Source organism: Bufo bufo, chromosome 3 (genome assembly GCF_905171765.1).
Source record: "Bufo bufo chromosome 3, aBufBuf1.1, whole genome shotgun sequence".
Lineage (NCBI taxonomy): Eukaryota > Metazoa > Chordata > Amphibia > Anura > Bufonidae > Bufo > Bufo bufo.
Genome location: NC_053391.1, coordinates 485,316,414 through 485,334,403, shown reverse-complemented (window position 1 = coordinate 485,334,403; position 17,990 = coordinate 485,316,414). Strand labels below are relative to the sequence as shown.

Below are 17,990 nucleotides of genomic sequence, written 5' to 3'. Positions count from 1 at the left end.
TTTATTAAAATAAAACATCACCCCTCTGGAAACCATCAAGAAGTAGGTCAGTTGCAGTTGATAGATAGTATTATAAAAAAGGTATGGCTTGGTAAATAATTAGAATAGTTTATCTCATTCACTCATGAATGCATTGATGCTTATTAGCACACAAAGCATCAAATGTCCAATCAATATGTGCACACCTACTGACTACAATTAATCAGCAGGGGTACTGGTGTTAAGTTATGGCATATTGCTAAGATATACCATCACTTTATGACTGGTGGACAATCGGGACACATTGTGATTTTTATTGCAATACATAGTAAAAAACACGTGTTTTTGCCCACGATTCTGGTGGTTTGGCAATATGATAATTAGGCTACTTTCACACTGGCGTTTCTGGGTCCGCCTGTGAGATCCGTTTCAAGGCTCTCATAAGCGGCCCAAAACGGATCAGTTCAGCCCCAATGCATTCTGAATGGATAAGGATCCGTTCAGAATGCATCAGTTTGCCTCGGTTCAACTTCTATTCCGCTCTGGAGGCGGACAGCAAAACGCTGCTTGCAGTGTTTTGATGTCTGTCTGACGAAACTGAGCCAAACGGATCCGTCCTGACTTACAATGTAAGTCAATGGGGACGGATCCGTTTTTATTGACACAATATGGTGCAATTGAAAACGGATCCGCCTCCCATTGACTTTCAATGTAAGTCAAAACGGATCCGTTTGCATTATCATGAAAAATAAATAAAAAATGCAAACTGATCAGTTCTGAACGGATACAAGCGTTTGCATTATAGGTGCGGATCCGTCTGTGCAGATACCAGACGGATCCGCACCTAAACCAGGGTGTGAAAGTAGCCTTACCCACATGGGTTGCCATCCGTACGTTGGGAAACAAGGGATACAAATGGTAGCACACCACACTTTTCCATGTGAACCCAGCCTAACCCAACTAAATGCTTAATCCCCCCCCCCACCACACCAAAAAAAAAGCCCAAAAAACTAGTGTACACGGTTTGCATCCCTTTTATTATGTGTATAGACATTTGTTTTGTCTCCCTTGAAAAGGGAGCTTGACAGCATAAAAGATGTATGATAAAAAAAGAGAGCATCACTTAAATGCACTAAGGTAATTTTAAGTTAAGCCAACTAATAGGTGGTATAAAGTTAGACAAAGATGTCTCCAAATGCAACACATTTATTACCCAGAATGAGACACTGTGATACATTTGGCACATATTTAGACTGTCTTATCTCAGTTTACACCGAGTCAACAGGATTACTACATCTGCCCCATATTCGGGGAAAAAAACAACAACCCACAAATAAATCTTCTATTGCCACCTTAACACCATCCATAATGTTGCTGCTGACAGTTTACAGATTTTGAGATATTTTTCAAGACACAACAATATATAAATGAAATATACGTACAATGTCAACATGAAAGGAAATACACTATATGGATAAAAGTATTGGGACACCTACAAATTACAACTTACAGGAGCCTTTATGACACCCCATTCTAAACTCATAGGCACTAATATGAAGTTGGATCCCCCTTTGCAGTCAAATAGCTTCCACTTTTCTGGGAAGACTTTCTACAAGATTTTGGAATTTGTCTGTGGAATTTTTTGCCCATTCATCCAGAGAGTATTTGTGAGGTCAGACACTGATGTTGGATGATAGGGCCGATCTTTGTCCTAGTTCATCCTAAAGATGGAGATGAGGTCAAGGTTCTCTGTGGGTCAGTCAAGTTCTAACACACCAAAGTCATCCAACCATACCTTTATGCACCTTGCTTTGTGCACTGGGGCACATTCATGCTGGAACAGAAAAGGACCTTCCCCAAACTGTTCCTACAAAGTTGGAAACTTACAATTGTCGAACATGTCTTGGTATGCTGAAGCATTAAGATTTCCCTTCAATGTAGCTAAGAAAACTAGGCAAATCCTCATAAGCAAGCCAATAGAATTATCACTTTTCCTCCAAACTTTACGGTTGGTACAATGCGGTCAGGCAGGAGAGAATCCAATGACATTCACCAAACCCAGACACTTCCATCAGTTTGCCAGACAAAGAAATTCATCACTCCGCTGAACGTTTCCATATGCTTGGTCATGGAAACTGGAGGTTTGGCACTCCGCAGCTCCTCAACACTCGACAACCCTGCTATGGTTCCTAAACGCTTCCACTTTAAAATAATACTGTACCTCTAACAGATGATCATGGAATATCTACATATTTCACAAACTATCTTGTTACAATGGTGGCTTCCCATTACAGTACCATGTTCAAATTCAGTGAGCTCTTCAGAACGACCCATTCTTTGACAAATGTTTGAATGTTTGTAAAGGCATAACTAGGTTCTGGATTTTATACACCTGTGGCAGTGGGACTGGATGAAACACCTGGATTCAATACAGAGGTGTGTCCCAATACTTTTGTCCACACAGTGTAAGTAAAATTTCTATCAAAAAGTTAATCAAGTGGCTGTGAATAGTGAGTAATACTATGAGTTACCCTATTTTATTTGTTCAAAACAAGATTCAGAGAAAACTTTGATAAAGGAGCATTTACAATAATGTCATTAGTTTACTAACCGAGATGCATTTGGAAACTTGAACTATAATGTTACCCTGTGGAGACACTTTATTGTACATTCCACTTCCAACGATAAATACAACTGGAGGAAAATAGAAGAAAGATAATGTTACCATCCAAATGCTTACAACATAAAAACTATTTTGGGATTCTTGTGAAGACTGATAAATAGCCTCCTGTACTGTACTGCCTAGGTTCTTGACCTGTGGTGGGTGTGTCTCATGGGGTACACATGCATATAGGGTTACTCACACGATCTCCATGCTAAGCCTTTAGAAGTAAACTTGTCACAGTGCGGTCTGTAGGCAACAAGTTATAGTGCAGGAGGAGCTTTCAATTTCAGTAGTCTTGTGGGCAGTCCTATCAGTGACTGACAGCCTTCCTTTTATATGTATATATACATAGCTGTAAATCACTGCTAAGTACGCACATGTGACTCCTGAGCTCAGAAAGAGCAAATAAAACTATATATCAATGTGCTCAGGTCCTCCTGATCTGTATTACACTTCCTGCAGATTGCATTGCATTTTCATGGTGCCTTGCAGTATGTTGATGTTTTTTTTTTGTAACAGTTACTTGGCTTAGAAACATTGAGTAACTCAGCTTATTGTACAGATATAGTACAGCTTAGCATGTCAGTGCAGTAAAGCAGAAGGATCATTAAAGGCTATGTACACCTTTTATGTAGACCTTTGGCGGCAATTTTTTTATTATTGCATTGTACTCATTTTAAGCTAAAAAATTTTTTTTAATTGGTCTTTATAAAAAATATGGAACCCTTTTTCTGTACAGATCTGAGATGCTCTAGAAGCACCCTTTGGATTTTCTGTCTTTTCCGTTAGACCAGGAGCTGAAGGACTATGCTCTCTGACATTATAAATACTCTGCTCTCTGACATTATAAATACTCATTATAGCTCAGTTCTTATCTTACTGATAAGAATGTAGCTTAAATGAGTGTTTAAGTGTTTTAGTAGTTTAGAGATAAGGTTTATTAGAAGAGCTGCACAAATTGAAAGTACTAGTCACACAGCTAGAAAAACAGTTAACCCTTTGTGATAGAACAGCTCAATATTTTTAATAAAGGCCAATTGAAAAAATTATTTTCCAAAAATGAGTAACATGCAATCATAAAAAAATTGCCTATGAAGGTGTACATAGCCTTTAAGCATAAGGCATGATCTCATAATGTGCTATTTCTGGTTTTCCAAATACATGCAGATAAACTTGAGCCACTATGATGCACTAAAAAGCAAAAAGAATTGTAAGACTTTCATGACATGTCAAGTACTTTTGCAACAGATTAAAGAGGACCTTTCATGTGATTTTATTAAGGGAGATATATACCTGTACTTGCGGGGTACCTCCCACTGATGCTGCCACCCTGCTTGATTTTTTAAAATGTGCCTTCTATGCCCCGCCAGATTTCTCCCGCTCAGTATGCTAATACTGAGCATCGGAGCAATGAGGAGGAGACTGAGTCTTTCTCCGTGGGCGTCTAAGTCTCCCTGGCTGTAGCGCTGTCCAATCGCAGCGCAGAGCGTCACAGCCAGGGGCACAGCGGGGCATAGGAGGCATATTTAAAAAAATCAAGCAGGGTGGCAACATCAGTGGGGGGTACTCCGCAAGTACAGGTATATATCTACCTTAATAAAATTGCATGAAAGGTCCTCTTTAACTAAAAGCACCTGTAATAAGATGCCCATTTATTTCAATGAAGGAAAACCTGGTCATGAGTAATTAAAATGGCATATAGATGCAGTCAGTAGAAGACTGAAGTCTAGTGCATTATGGAATAGATCACTATACACAGATAATGGAAAGATTCTGACAACACCAAAGCCGGCCATAGATGCAAGCTTGTACAAAATGGAGTACCTAATTACCACTAGTGCTTAAAACGTACCTAGCGCAACCGCCATGAGAGCAGCAGGCACTCCAAAGGCCAAAGGATAGCATTTCTGCTGAGAGTGAATACCGCACTCCTGGCCTGAAAATCACAAAAATATATATTTTAAAAGTCTTCATATTAATCTTTCTCTCATTGCATGGCACTAAAATATTTCTGCCCTAAAATATTATTTAGGTTTTGTGCCGGTTATGGAAAATATTTCAGATCACCCTTATCCATCTTAAAAGGATAAAAAAAGACAAATGGGCACAATACAATAAGGGTTAATAGTGGAGAAACCTTATTTAAGGAGGCAGTGGTTGGATTAATTACAATAAGGCCGTCAGGAAAAGATAGCGAGTATTAGTTTTTTCAGATGTGCGCTGGCTCCTAATCAGTGGAAGGGATAAGGGCAGGCAAGTCCTGGCCCAATATAGGAGGTGCCGCAATTTATCAGGTTCACCCAACCGTGCTGTTAGGGACACCAAATGTTAGCTAATAGGGCCACAAGAGTCCTTTTAAGGACTGGTATAGGTGTGTTATCGATAGGTGTGATATACAGAGGGGTGTGATATACTTATAATATACTTTCTAACATAGAAAGTATATTATAGTGCATTTGTACTGTGCTGCGGTTCTGCTGTGATACTGCAGCTATATAGAGGGACAAACGCTATTGGAACAACTAATTGTAATGGGTGTGATATACCAGTTGCCCCCCCAAAAAAACTATTGAGGCAGGGGTGTGATATACCTATAATATACTTTCTATATAGTGCATTTGAACTGTGCAGCAGTTGTGTGCGGTTCTGCTGCAATACCGCAGCTATATATAGGGACAAACGCTATTGGAACAACTAATTGCAACGGGTGTGATATACCAGTTGCCCCCCAAAAAAACTGATTGAGGAAGGGGTGTGATATACCTATAATATACTTTCTATATAGTGCATTTGAACTGTGCGGTTTTGCTGCGATACCGCAGCTATATAGAGGGACAAATGCTATTGAAACAACTAATTGCAACGGGTGTGATATACCAGTTGCCCCCCCAAAAAACTGATTGAGGCAGGGGTGTGATATACCTATAATATACTTTCTATATAGTGCATCTAAACTGTGCAGCAGTTGTGTGCGGTTCTGCTGCGATACCGCAGATATATAGAGGTTCAAACGGTATCGGAACAACTAATTGCAACGGGTGTGATATACCAGTTGCCCCCCCAAAAAACTGATTAAGGCAGGGGTGTGATATACCTACAATGTACTTTCTATATAGTGCATTTGAACTGATTGAGGGGTGTGTTATACCTGCTTCCACAAAAGATTGATTAAGGGGTTAGATATACCTGCTTCCACCAAATATTGATGGAGGCCTTCAATATACCTGCTTCCACAAATACTGCTCTTCTCTAGGGACATAGGCACAGGGTCATTTTGAAAATGACAGGCAGAGGAAGAGGCAGGCCTTTCCGCAGGGATAGTAGGGGTCGGGCAGGTGCACCAGGCCAGAGCCTAAGTGGGAAGTTGGAGAAGGCGCGTGTGATTACTTCAAAGGAGGCACCAGAGTTGGTTGAGTGGCTCACTCACCCTTCCGCTTCTGCACCCTCCTCATCCTCTGTATCTGCTCCTCTTCACTCTCTGCTGTGTCCACCCCCAAATCCACCACCACCATAGCCCCTCCACACCAGGGCCGGATTAAGAGCATCATGGGCCTGGTGCAGAAGATTTTAATGGGCCTTTTTATAGAAAATGAAAACGCAACGCAGAGCAACTTTTTATAGCACAAATAAAGTGTGAATTTACGCAAAATTACACATGTGAAAATACGCATGCAATAAGTTTGAAGTGTGAACGGGTCTGCGTAATCCCATTCAAGTCTTTTGGACTAAAGTTCATGTGTAATTTTGAAGCAGATTTACGCACGGGTTTGCGTTTGAAAAATCTGCTGTGTGAACTTAGCCTAAGTGTACATCTCTGGCCACAGTTTAAATATACAGCCATCTATATAGATGGCTGTATTATGTATAGCCACCCCCCCCAAGGAGTTAACTAGTGCTGCTGGATATGTCATTCAGGAGCATGAAAAAGCTATTCACGTCTAGCTTTTCCATGCTCCTGAATGGCATATGTGTTTATAAAAGCTAATCTATTATAAGCAGATATGCCATTGAGGAGCTTGGTAAAGATAGGTAGGCAAGAAATAGTCACCTAGCTTTTCCATGCTCCTGAATGGCATATCTGCTTATATGCATGCATGTTTATACACTGCGTGCAGAATTATTAGGCAAATGAGTATTTTGACCACATCATCCTCTTTATGCATGTTGTCTTACTCCAAGCTATATAGGCTCGAAAGCCTACTACCAATTAAGCATATTAGGTGATGTGCATCTCTGTAATGAGAAGGGGTGTGGTCTAATGACATCAACACCCTATATTAGGTGTGCATAATTATTAGGCAACTTCCTTTCCTTTGGCAAAATGGGTCAAAAGAAGGACTTGACAGGCTCAGAAAAGTCAAAAATAGTGAGATATCTTGCAGAGGGATGCAGCACTCTTAAAATTGCAAAGCTTCTGAAGCGTGATCATCGAACAATCAAGCGTTTCATTCAAAATAGTCAACAGGGTCGCAAGAAGCGTGTGGAAAAACCAAGGCGCAAAATAACTGCCCATGAACTGAGAAAAGTCAAGCGTGCAGCTGCCAAGATGCCACTTGCCACCAGTTTGGCCATATTTCAGAGCTGCAACATCACTGGAGTGCCCAAAAGCACAAGGTGTGCAATACTCAGAGACATGGCCAAGGTAAGAAAGGCTGAAAGACGACCACCACTGAACAAGACACACAAGCTGAAACGTCAAGACTGGGCCAAGAAATATCTCAAGACTGATTTTTCTAAGGTTTTATGGACTGATGAAATGAGAGTAAGTCTTGATGGGCCAGATGGATGGGCCCGTGCCTGGATTGGTAAAGGGCAGAGAGCTCCAGTCCGACTCAGACGCCAGCAAGGTGGAGGTGGAGTACTGGTTTGGGCTGGTATCATCAAAGATGAGCTTGTGGGGCCTTTTCGGGTTGAGGATGGAGTCAAGCTCAACTCCCAGTCCTACTGCCAGTTTCTGGAAGACACCTTCTTCAAGCAGTGGTACAGGAAGAAGTCTGCATCCTTCAAGAAAAACATGATTTTCATGCAGGACAATGCTCCATCACACGCGTCCAAGTACTCCACAGCGTGGCTGGCAAGAAAGGGTATAAAAGAAGAAAATCTAATGACATGGCCTCCTTGTTCACCTGATCTGAACCCCATTGAGAACCTGTGGTCCATCATCAAATGTGAGATTTACAAGGAGGGAAAACAGTACACCTCTCTGAACAGTGTCTGGGAGGCTGTGGTTGCTGCTGCACGCAATGTTGATGGTGAATAGATCAAAACACTGACAGAATCCATGGATGGCAGGCTTTTGAGTGTCCTTGCAAAGAAAGGTGGCTATATTGGTCACTGATTTGTTTTTGTTTTGTTTTTGAATGTCAGAAATGTATATTTGTGAATGTTGACATGTTATATTGGTTTCACTGGTAAAAATAAATAATTGAAATGGGTATATATTTGTTTTTTGTTAAGTTGCCTAATAATTATGCACAGTAATAGTCACCTGCACACACAGATATCCCCCTAAAATAGCTAAAACTAAAAACAAACTAAAAACTACTTCCAAAAATATTCAGCTTTGATATTAATGAGTTTTTTGGGTTCATTGAGAACATGGTTGTTGTTCAATAATAAAATTAATCCTCAAAAATACAACTTGCCTAATAATTCTGCACTCCCTGTAATAGCCAAGCTATTATATGCAGATCTGCCATTCAGGAGCATGGAAAAGCTAGGTGAGAAACAGTCACCTAGCTTTTCCATGCTCCTGAATGGCAGATCTGCCTTTAGGCATATCTGTTTGTTATAGCTGAACTATTATAAGCAGATATATCATTCAGGAGCATGGAAAAGCTAGGTGACAATTTCTCACCTAACCTTTCCATGCTATGCTCCTGAATGGCAAATCTGCCTTTAGGCATATCTGTTTATAATAGCTGATCTATTATAAGCAGATATGCCATTCAGGAGCATGGAAAACCTAGGTGAGAAATAGTCACCTAGCTTTTCCATGCTCCTGAGTGGCAAATCTGCCTATAGGCATATCTGTTTATAATACATGATCTATTATAAGCAGATATACCACTCAGGAGCATTGAAGAGCTAGGTGACTATTTCTCACTTAGCTTTTCCATGCTCCTGAATGGCATACCTGTTTATAATAGATCAGGCTCAGCTATTATAAAGATATATATGCCTATAAGCAGATATGCAATTCAGGAGCATGGAAAACCTAGGTGAGAAATAGTCACCTAGCTTTTCCATGCTCCTGAGTGGCAAATCTGCCTATAGGCATATCTGTTTATAATACATGATCTATTATAAGCAGATATACCACTCAGGAGCATTGAAGAGCTAGGTGACTATTTCTCACTCAGCTTTTCCATGCTCCTGAATGACATGTATAAATTATACAGTATACAGTATAATAGGTGAGGTGAGCCAATGCTGATTTACTTACCGCCTATGAGTTGTTTTCTGGGCAGTACACTGAAGGCTGCTGAAGGCGACTCACCGCTGGCAGCACCCCTGACTCCACGCAGGAAGAATTTTGAACTTCCCGCGCACAGCAGCCGTAACGGTCTTTCACTTTACGGCATGGCCTAGATCCCAGGGGAGGAGTCGCAGCGCGGCGTGCACAGCTGACCTGTCACCTGACCTGATCTGTCAGCTGTCACTGTCCTGGTGAGTTCTGTAAAGGGCCAGCCTGGGAGATTTCTCCTTGCGCGCCGGCCCTGTCATCATCTGACAGTCGGCACGGTTCGGTCCTAATAAAGGGTTGCGGGGTGGCCGCCAGGCAACCTCAGTGAGGCGGTCTATGCGGGCCTAGCTCCGGTTGGCCTATGCAGGCTGCTGGGCCTATTTTCATGCAGGGGCCTGGAGCTGCAGCTCCATCCGCCCCCACGTTAATCCGGCCCTGCTCCACACGAGTCTGCGGAATTATTTGCCCATCAATTCCCAGACCTTTCCGATGCGCAGCCATTCTTGACATCGGAAGAGGAGGTAGCAACGGCCACCACCCAGCGGTCTGACGACAGTACCCGGATCAGCCCAAAGATGGAGGTCCCCGCTGTTGCTGCCTACTCCGAGATCTCAAATGTCAGTGGTGGTGAAGGTGAGGATGATGATGTGTCGATGGACGTCACGTGGTTGCCCACAAGAGAGGAAGAGGAGGGGAGTTCAGAGGGAGAGACAGAGAAGCAGAGATAGAGGAGAAGGAGGAGAAGCAGGCACAGCTCGCAGGGCACAGAAGGCAAAAAGCAGACTGCAAATGAATCTGGAGCCAGCCATTCACCATGCATGGTCACTTATGATGCTTCCAGGATGCTGGCACATGGCTCCGCAATGTTTTATTTTTTTAACGTCTCAGTTGCTGACAATAGTATTGTCATCTGCAGCCTGTGCTGTCAACGCATACAGTAAGTCGCGGTAAGCCCAACGCTCACCTAGGGATGACCACCTTAAGAAGGCACCTGGCCTTTAATGACCGAGCCCAGTGGGAGCAACGCTGTCAGAACCCACAAAACCACACTCCCGGCACTCCACGTCCTGCCTCTTCTCCTTTTCCTCTCTCCTCCCATTTGTCCTCCACTCCACCTTCCACCATGCCATCGTTGCGTTCATCTGGCATAAGGCAGGCTTCCGTGGCCCAAATGTTTGAGCGTAAAAAGATGATGACGCCGGATAACCCTCTTGCCCAACGTCTGACCGCTGGCTTGTCAGAACTGCTAGCCCGCCAACTACTGCCATATAAACTGGTGGACTTGGAGGCCTTTAGAAAATTTGTGGCGATTGGCACACCGCAATGGAAGGTCCCCGGAAGGAAATATTTCTCCCAGAAAGGAAATCCCAGAGCTATATGGCCATGTTCAGCGGCAAGTGAATGTATCTCTGGCACACAGTGTCGGTGCCAAGATACATCTGACCCCAGACACATGGTCTAGCAAACACGGGCAGGGAAGGTACATAACTTTTACTGCCCACTGGGTGAACCTTCTGACGGCCGTCAAGCATGTAACCTGTGGCTACCGTGTGGTTTAGTGTTACTGAGACAGATTGCATGCAGGCCTGCCTCTTCTTCTCCTTCTCCTACTCCATCCTCCGTCTCCTCCTCGGCTGAATCCTCCTTTTTCACTGTTACCGCCTCTTCCGCTGCGCCCCCCAAGCTCCCCAGAACCTATTTGACGTCCACACCGGTCCTGCACTGCTTTCAGCTCTGCAGTCACAGGCCGATCAGTGGCTAACCCTGCTCAATTTGACAGATGGTAAAGTGGTGTGCGACAATGGTGCCAATCTGATGAGCGCACTGAAACAGGTCAAAATGACACACGTGCCGTGCATGGCACACATCCTGAACTTAGTCGTACAGCGATTCGTTGCCAAATACCCCAGGGTCCAGGACGTCTTGCGGCAGGCCTGGAAAATCTCTGGCCATTTTAGAAGATCTTACACGGCTATGGCTCGCCTTGCTGACGTTCAGCGGCGACACCACTTGCCCGTCAGATGTCTGGTTTGTGACAGCCCGACGCGCTGGAACTCCACCTTGTATATGCTTGATAGGCTGCTCCAGCAGCAATGTGACGTTAACGACTACCTGTACGAACTCTGCAGCAGGACAGGATCTGGGGAGCTTGGTTTCTTTTCACTGCGCCAGTGGCTGCTCATGTGCGACGCATGCAGACTTCTGCGGCCATTTGATGAGATCACCAAACTGGTCAGTCGCAGCCAGGGCGCCATCAGTGACATCGTACCTTACGCCTTCTTTCTGGAGTGTGCATTGCGTCGTGTCATTCATCAAGCCGTCGAGGAGCAGGAGGAGGAAGATGAGGAAGTCGCAATGCTGAATGAATTCCCAGGGGAGGCTACTCCATCTGAGACAAGTCAGCAGGAGTCTGAAGAAGAGTCAGGGGAGGATGGTGGCTGGGGGGAGGAGGAGGAGGAGGAGCAAGAAAAGCAAGCTTCGATGGGGGACTTCAAACTTTTAAGGGATCCATGGTGTTGTCCGTGGCTGGGGGGAGGAGACCGAGGACGACATTCTCCTGGGCAATGAGCGGGACCTAGGGTGCTCCACCACTTACAATTTAGTGCAAATGGGGGCCTTCATGCTCCAGTTATTGCAGAGGGACCCCCATATAAAAAGCATAAAGGGCATGGACCAATACTGGGTAGCAACGTACTTAGACCCCCGGTACAAACACAAAATGGCAGACATGTTACCAGCATCACAGAGGGCTGGCAGAATGCAGCATTTCCAGGCCTTGCTGCAAGAGATGCTGCATTCTGCTGTTGCGGGCGCTGGCAGAGGAATTTCCACCCACAGCGAAACAGGTGCGAGTAACCAATCCTACCGCGCCTGCAAGAAGAGAGCGGTTTGAAGATGTGTTGGGCACTATGGATATAAGTTCATTCTTGCAGCCAAACCATCGACAGCCGCCCTCCGGATCCAGTCTCAGGGAACGCCTAGACCGACAGGTGTCCGACTACATCAGGTTAATGGCTGATGTGGACGCTCTGAAAAGCAAGGAACCCCTGGACTAATGGGTGTGCAGGCTTGACCTATTGCCAGAGCTGGCACAATTTGCCAGGGGACTCTTGGCTTTCCCCTCGTTGAGTGTCCTGTCCGAAAGGACGTTCAGCGCAGCAGGGGGGATCGTGACCAATAAGCGCACTCGCCTAGCTCACGACAGTGTGGACTACCTCACATTTATAAAAATTCATGAGGAATGGATCTCGGAGGAATTCAACACCTGTGACGACCACGTGTAATTGAATTTCCTCATGCCAGCCCACACATATCTGCCACCACCCAGAACAAAGAATGGTCCTTGTCTTATTTATATACAGCGGCATAAAAGGCCTTTTCTGTCAGGTGAATGCCTAATATTTGGGGTCTCTACTCCAGTAGCCTACAGTGCAATTTTTATCAAGTGACCACCTAATGTACCTCCAGCCACAGAATCACAAGTTCTTTTGTGTCAGGTGAATGCCTAATTTTTGGGGCCTATACTCCAGTGTCCTACAATTCTATTTTTATCCAGTGACTGCCTAATGTGCCTTAAGCCACAGGATCACAATTTCTTTTGTGTCAGGTGAATGCCTAATTTTTGGGGCCTCTACTCCAGTGGTCTACAGTTCTATTTTTATCCAGTGACCACCTAATGTACCTCCAGCCACATAATCACAAGTTCTTTTCTGTCAGGTGACTGCCTAATTTTTGGGGCCCGTACTCCCGTGGCCTAAAATAAAAATATTTTAGGCTCCAGCAGGGCACATTTTTTTAAATTTCCCTTTAAGACGCATAAAAATGGCCCCTGATTAAAATACATATTTTTTGTGGGAATTTTTGCTAATGATCCCCCTCTGGTATATCACTGTCCATGCTGTGGGACTATTTGTGTACTTCTAGTAAGTGTTTGCTGGCTGCAAATATGACCTGAAGGTTTTTCAGGTTTGCCTGCCATTAAAGTGAATGGGGCCCACCCCGAACGTGCCACTAATGTGCACTACTTATTGCTGGTTATTAAACTGAATGATAATATAAAGCAGTCTAGAGGTCACTGATATCGAGTATAGAAACTATTATTAAAGGGGTTTGCCCCTAAAAAGGACTTAAGAACATAAAAGAAGACATACTCATCTCCAGCAGTCCCCTACTCCTGCAATTCTGAGACTGCCTGGGTCCTCGCTGATCTCTAGATTCAACTTATATTAGAACACCAAGGAAACGCCATGAAATTCCCTATCAGCCAATCACTAGCTAGAGCAATGACCCACCATAGCCAGTGATTGGCTGGGTGGGCAATTTGACGCATTTCCTATGTGTTGAGATAGGAGTCAGAAGAAGCCTTTATCATTGGTAGGATTTAAACCCATGACTACAATGCAAGTCACCATGCTGTCTATTATATTACCTTGTATTGAAACATCAAGTTCTTCAAAATGTTGCGGCAGGGCCTACAGGTTGCAGCTCTACATACATGCCTCTGATTCTACTTGTAAGCAGATATCCTGCACTGAAGGATGAAGCCAGACTACAGTCCTGAAGCAGGAGGATACTACCTGGCTGGTGGGAATCATAAAAAAAAATGCAACAACTGAAAATGTCCTACTTACCTCTCAGGATGGGAGTGATAATAGTAGACAGAAGACTGCCAGCATTGATTGACAGATAAAAGATAGAGAAGAAGCGGCCCCTCTGTTTATCCTGCAGTAGAAACATACACAATCACACATGCTATTCAGTTAACTGATATAAGAAGGTTGGATCGTTGCTGCAAATGTTTCATAAAAAGACAGAAAATGGATTTATCACTAATATAAGAATATACAGTACCTGGCTCTCATCAAACTGGTCTCCACCAAAGGCTGCAACACAAGGTTTAATTCCTCCTGTTCCCAAAGCGATTAAAATAAGGCCAATCATTGATAAACCACTATGAGAAAGGACAACTGATGTTACTTCAATATGTAAAAAAAATTTTTTTAACTTCCTTGTACAAGCTTAAGGTAATTTTACATGTCCAGATTATAGGGCAGATTATTGGAACAAACGTTTCTGCAAACGCTCGTTGCCACCATGAATGAGCAAAACGCTCATTCATTGGGTGATCCTGTCGTTAGTGCAGGCATGTAAATTATAATTTCTGGGCAGCAGATCATGCGGACTAAACAGCAATCTGCTGCCCAGAAACAATACAGCTGTATGAGAACAAGCGATCGCAATAGCGACTGCTTGTCCCCATACTGTGGAGGTGATCTCTATATGTAAATGCAGTGGTCACCTGCACTGAACTAGCAGCCAATTGTCAGGAAGGAACGCTTCCTTCCCAACAAACAGCTTTAGCTCTGCACGTGCAAAAGCACCTTAATTCGTACAAAAATTTACTTACAGTACCTACCTCAAAGGAGTGTTCCATAAATAGTCATATATTATTAGGGCATACAAAGCATAATTTTCCAATTGGATTAATGAAAAAAATACACATGGTTTGTCTGTATAGGGCCAGAAATTCCTGATGGCTATAAAACTATATAGCAATCTGCTCAGATAAAAAAAACAGCTATATGTAAAACTACCCTGAAGTACTTACACATGAAGAGGAATATTGTCAGGTATTCCATCCCTGTTCCCATCAGAAATATCATGAATAGCACTGACAGACATAATGACCTGGCCAACCGCATAAACAATAGACAGATATACGATGGTCCTGAAAGTAGAGACATTTTATGCAGTAGAGAAACATGTTGTGATGTTAACTGAATTTGTAATTTACCGTAACTTTGTATTTTGTACATTGCAATAACTTTCTGGGTTAAGACAACTCACTAGGTTTTCATGGTCCCATAGGAAACCACAGAGCATATTGTGATATTGTAGTGAATCGTGGCAAACTCAGCTCAAAATCATTTTAGGACATTTACGGTAGGTTTTAATAAACTTTATTTATAAACTTAAAGTTTGGAAGGTTTCACTAACAATAGAAATCTTGTAGATTTTGCATACAAATGTTAGTCAATGACTTTTGATTTTTTAGAAGTGGAGAGTGCCTTCTGTATTTTTTTGGGGGTACGATCTCTCCTTGGGGAGAGAGCGCCTTAATCGGTGTGAGGAGACTCCTCTGGAATTCTGGGAAGAAAGAGATGCAAATGAGCTCTCAACAAGCTCTGCCTCTTACATCTGGTGGCATTAGAGGCAGAGCTTGTTAAGAGCTCATTTGTATCCATTACTTCCCGTATTTTTGTCACACACAAAACATCTCACTAGTGAAGGTTTTACATTTATAACTCATTACAAGATGACTTACTTGAATTTTCCCAGCCAAGAGTCAGCAATGATAGCCCCCAAGATTGGAGTCAGGTAGCACACAGCAACAAATGTGTGATAAACCACAGTGGCGAGGTTGTCGTCCCATTGTAGAAAGTATTTAAAGTACAAAACCAACACAGCTACAAAGAGAAGATAAAGAGAGCAGATGGTTTTAAGATTAATTGAAGATTTGCCATTAGCAGGTGCCCATCTTAATTTTGTCCGCCTCCAGAATTTATATGAAAGGAAAAATGATCTGTAATACTTTACCTCGCATTCCATAATAGGAGAACCTTTCACAAAACTCATTAATGACAATAAAGAAGATACTTAGAGGGTAGCCGAAGCATCCTGGCTGTAAAAGGTTAAAAAAAAAAAAAGTTAACAAGTGTCATGTCTTTTTTCTTTTCTGAATTTTGTGAAAAATTACAATGTAAATGAACACAACTGTATTTCGCCTGCATTGAAGTTCTGAATTGTATGGCACCATAGTGAGTGGCTCAGGTGCTGTTGTGTTGTGAAAACTTTGAAGGGAATGCAGCACTAAATCATTACTGATGTCTCAGGATCAGTGGTCCCAGACGGTCCCAGTGGTCAGACGGACCCCCACTGATCATATACTGATGGTATATTCTAACAATATCCAACACTTTATAAGATAGGAGTAACCCTTAAACTTGTGAAATATCTTCAGTGTTCTCCCAAGGCCCGCTTCACACATATCAGTTGAGTACGGCCAGCTATTTTAGGCTAGGAGCCGGACACAACGGTTGTATGTGTACTGTACTTCAGTTCACAGATCTGGCGTCTATCTACTGATAGATCTACTGATTGCGCCAGGCAGAAAAATGTGATCACCAAAGGGAGATTAAAGGGTTTGTACAGCCACATATAATGATGACCTATCCTCAGGATAGGTCATCAGTACCTGATCGGCAGGTGTCCAACACCTGGTAACCCCACCCATCAGCTGTTTGACAAGGGGGCTGTGCTCCATGTGAGCTCCGCTTCCTCATCTTTACACTACGTGTTATTTCCTGTGTAGCGGTGGTGTAGTAAGACCTCTTCCTCCTCTTCAAACAGCTGATCGGCAGGAGTCCTGGGTGTTGGACCCCCGTTCATCAGATATTGATGACCTATCCTGACTATACGTTATCTATATGGCTGGACAACCCCTTTAAAATGTCATTCATTCTGTTATAGTAGATTTTAAATGTTTCCATATTCTTTGTATTTTAATTGATTTATGATTGATTTAATTGCACTTCTAGTGATGTTCAGTGATATATCAATTCCCTGCCTGGAACTTTTCGATAACCTTGCCACATAGTGTCTGGCACAGTAAATTCAGAATAGAATAATAAATCATAAACGGTTGAATATATATTTTTTAATGGCTGATATTGTAAATGCAGAGAGATGAGAATAGATTATTTACATTTTATGTAAGAATGCTATGTGAAATCATATCCAGGTTTACTAGAGTAAGGCCTCATGCACACGACCGCTGTGTGCATCCGTGTCCGTTGTTCCGTTTTCCGTGATTTTCTGCGGACCTATTGACTTTCAATGGGTCCGTTGAAAACTCGGAAAATGCACCGTTGTACATCCGCGTCTGTGATCCGTGTTTCCTGTCCGTCCCAAAAATATGACCTGTCGTATTTTTTTGAAGGACAACGGTTCACGGACCCATTCAAGTCAATGGGTCCGTGAAAAAACACGGATGCACACAAGATTGTCATCCGCGTCCGTCATCCGTGTCCGTAGGCTACTTTCACACAGACGGATCCGCTGATCCGTCTGCATAAAAGCTTTTTAGATATGAGTTTTCACTTCGTGAAAACTCAGATCCGACAGTATATTCTAACACAGAGGCGTTCCCATAGTGATGGGGACGCTTCAAGTTAGAATATACTACAAACTGTGTACATGACTGCCCCCTGCTGCCTGGCAGCACCCGATCTCTTACAGGGGGCTGTGATCCGCACAATTAACCCCTCAGGTGCCGCACCTGAGGGGTTAATTGTGCGTATAATAGCCCCCTGTAAGAGATCAGGTGCTGCCAGGCAGGAGGGGGCAGACCCCCTCCCACCCCAGTTTTAAATTCATTGGTGGCCAGTGCGACCCCCCTCCCTCCCCTGTATTTAACTCATTGGTGGCCAGTGCGGCCCCCCTCCCTCCCCAGTATTATATTCATTGGTGGCCAGTGCGGCCTCCCCTCTCCCCCCCTAATTAAAATCACCTTCCCCATCATTGGTGGCCAGTGCGGCCTCCCCTCTCCCCTCCCCCCTAATTAAAATCACCTTCCCCCATCATTGGTGGCAGCGGAGAGTTCCGATCGGTATCCCAGTTTAATCGCTGGGGCTCTGATCGGTTACCATGGCAGCCAAGACGCTACTGCAGTCCTGGCTGCCATGGTTACTTAGCAATAGAAGCATTATACTTACCTGCGATGTCTGTGACCGGCCGGGCGCTCCTCCTACTGGTAAGTGACAGGTCTGTGCTATAAGCAATGCGCCGCAGGGAGGGAGGGAGGGGGGCCGCACTGGCCAC

General features: G+C 43.6%; 1 protein-coding gene across 2 annotated transcripts in view; it reads right to left on the bottom strand.

Annotated features, from left to right (window-relative positions):
* SLC15A1 (solute carrier family 15 member 1) overlaps positions 1–17,990 on the bottom strand; it is a 126,817-nt gene that overhangs the window by 36,206 nt on the left and 72,621 nt on the right. For both annotated transcript variants that reach the window (XM_040421996.1, XM_040421998.1), the window contains exons 4-10: positions 15,708–15,792; positions 15,436–15,577; positions 14,719–14,838; positions 13,962–14,061; positions 13,742–13,832; positions 4,497–4,580; positions 2,591–2,673 (exon numbers count right to left, since the gene is read on the bottom strand). In XM_040421996.1, coding sequence (XP_040277930.1) covers positions 2,591–2,673; positions 4,497–4,580; positions 13,742–13,832; positions 13,962–14,061; positions 14,719–14,838; positions 15,436–15,577; positions 15,708–15,792 — 705 coding nt within the window. The remainder of the gene's footprint in view (positions 1–2,590; positions 2,674–4,496; positions 4,581–13,741; positions 13,833–13,961; positions 14,062–14,718; positions 14,839–15,435; positions 15,578–15,707; positions 15,793–17,990) is intronic.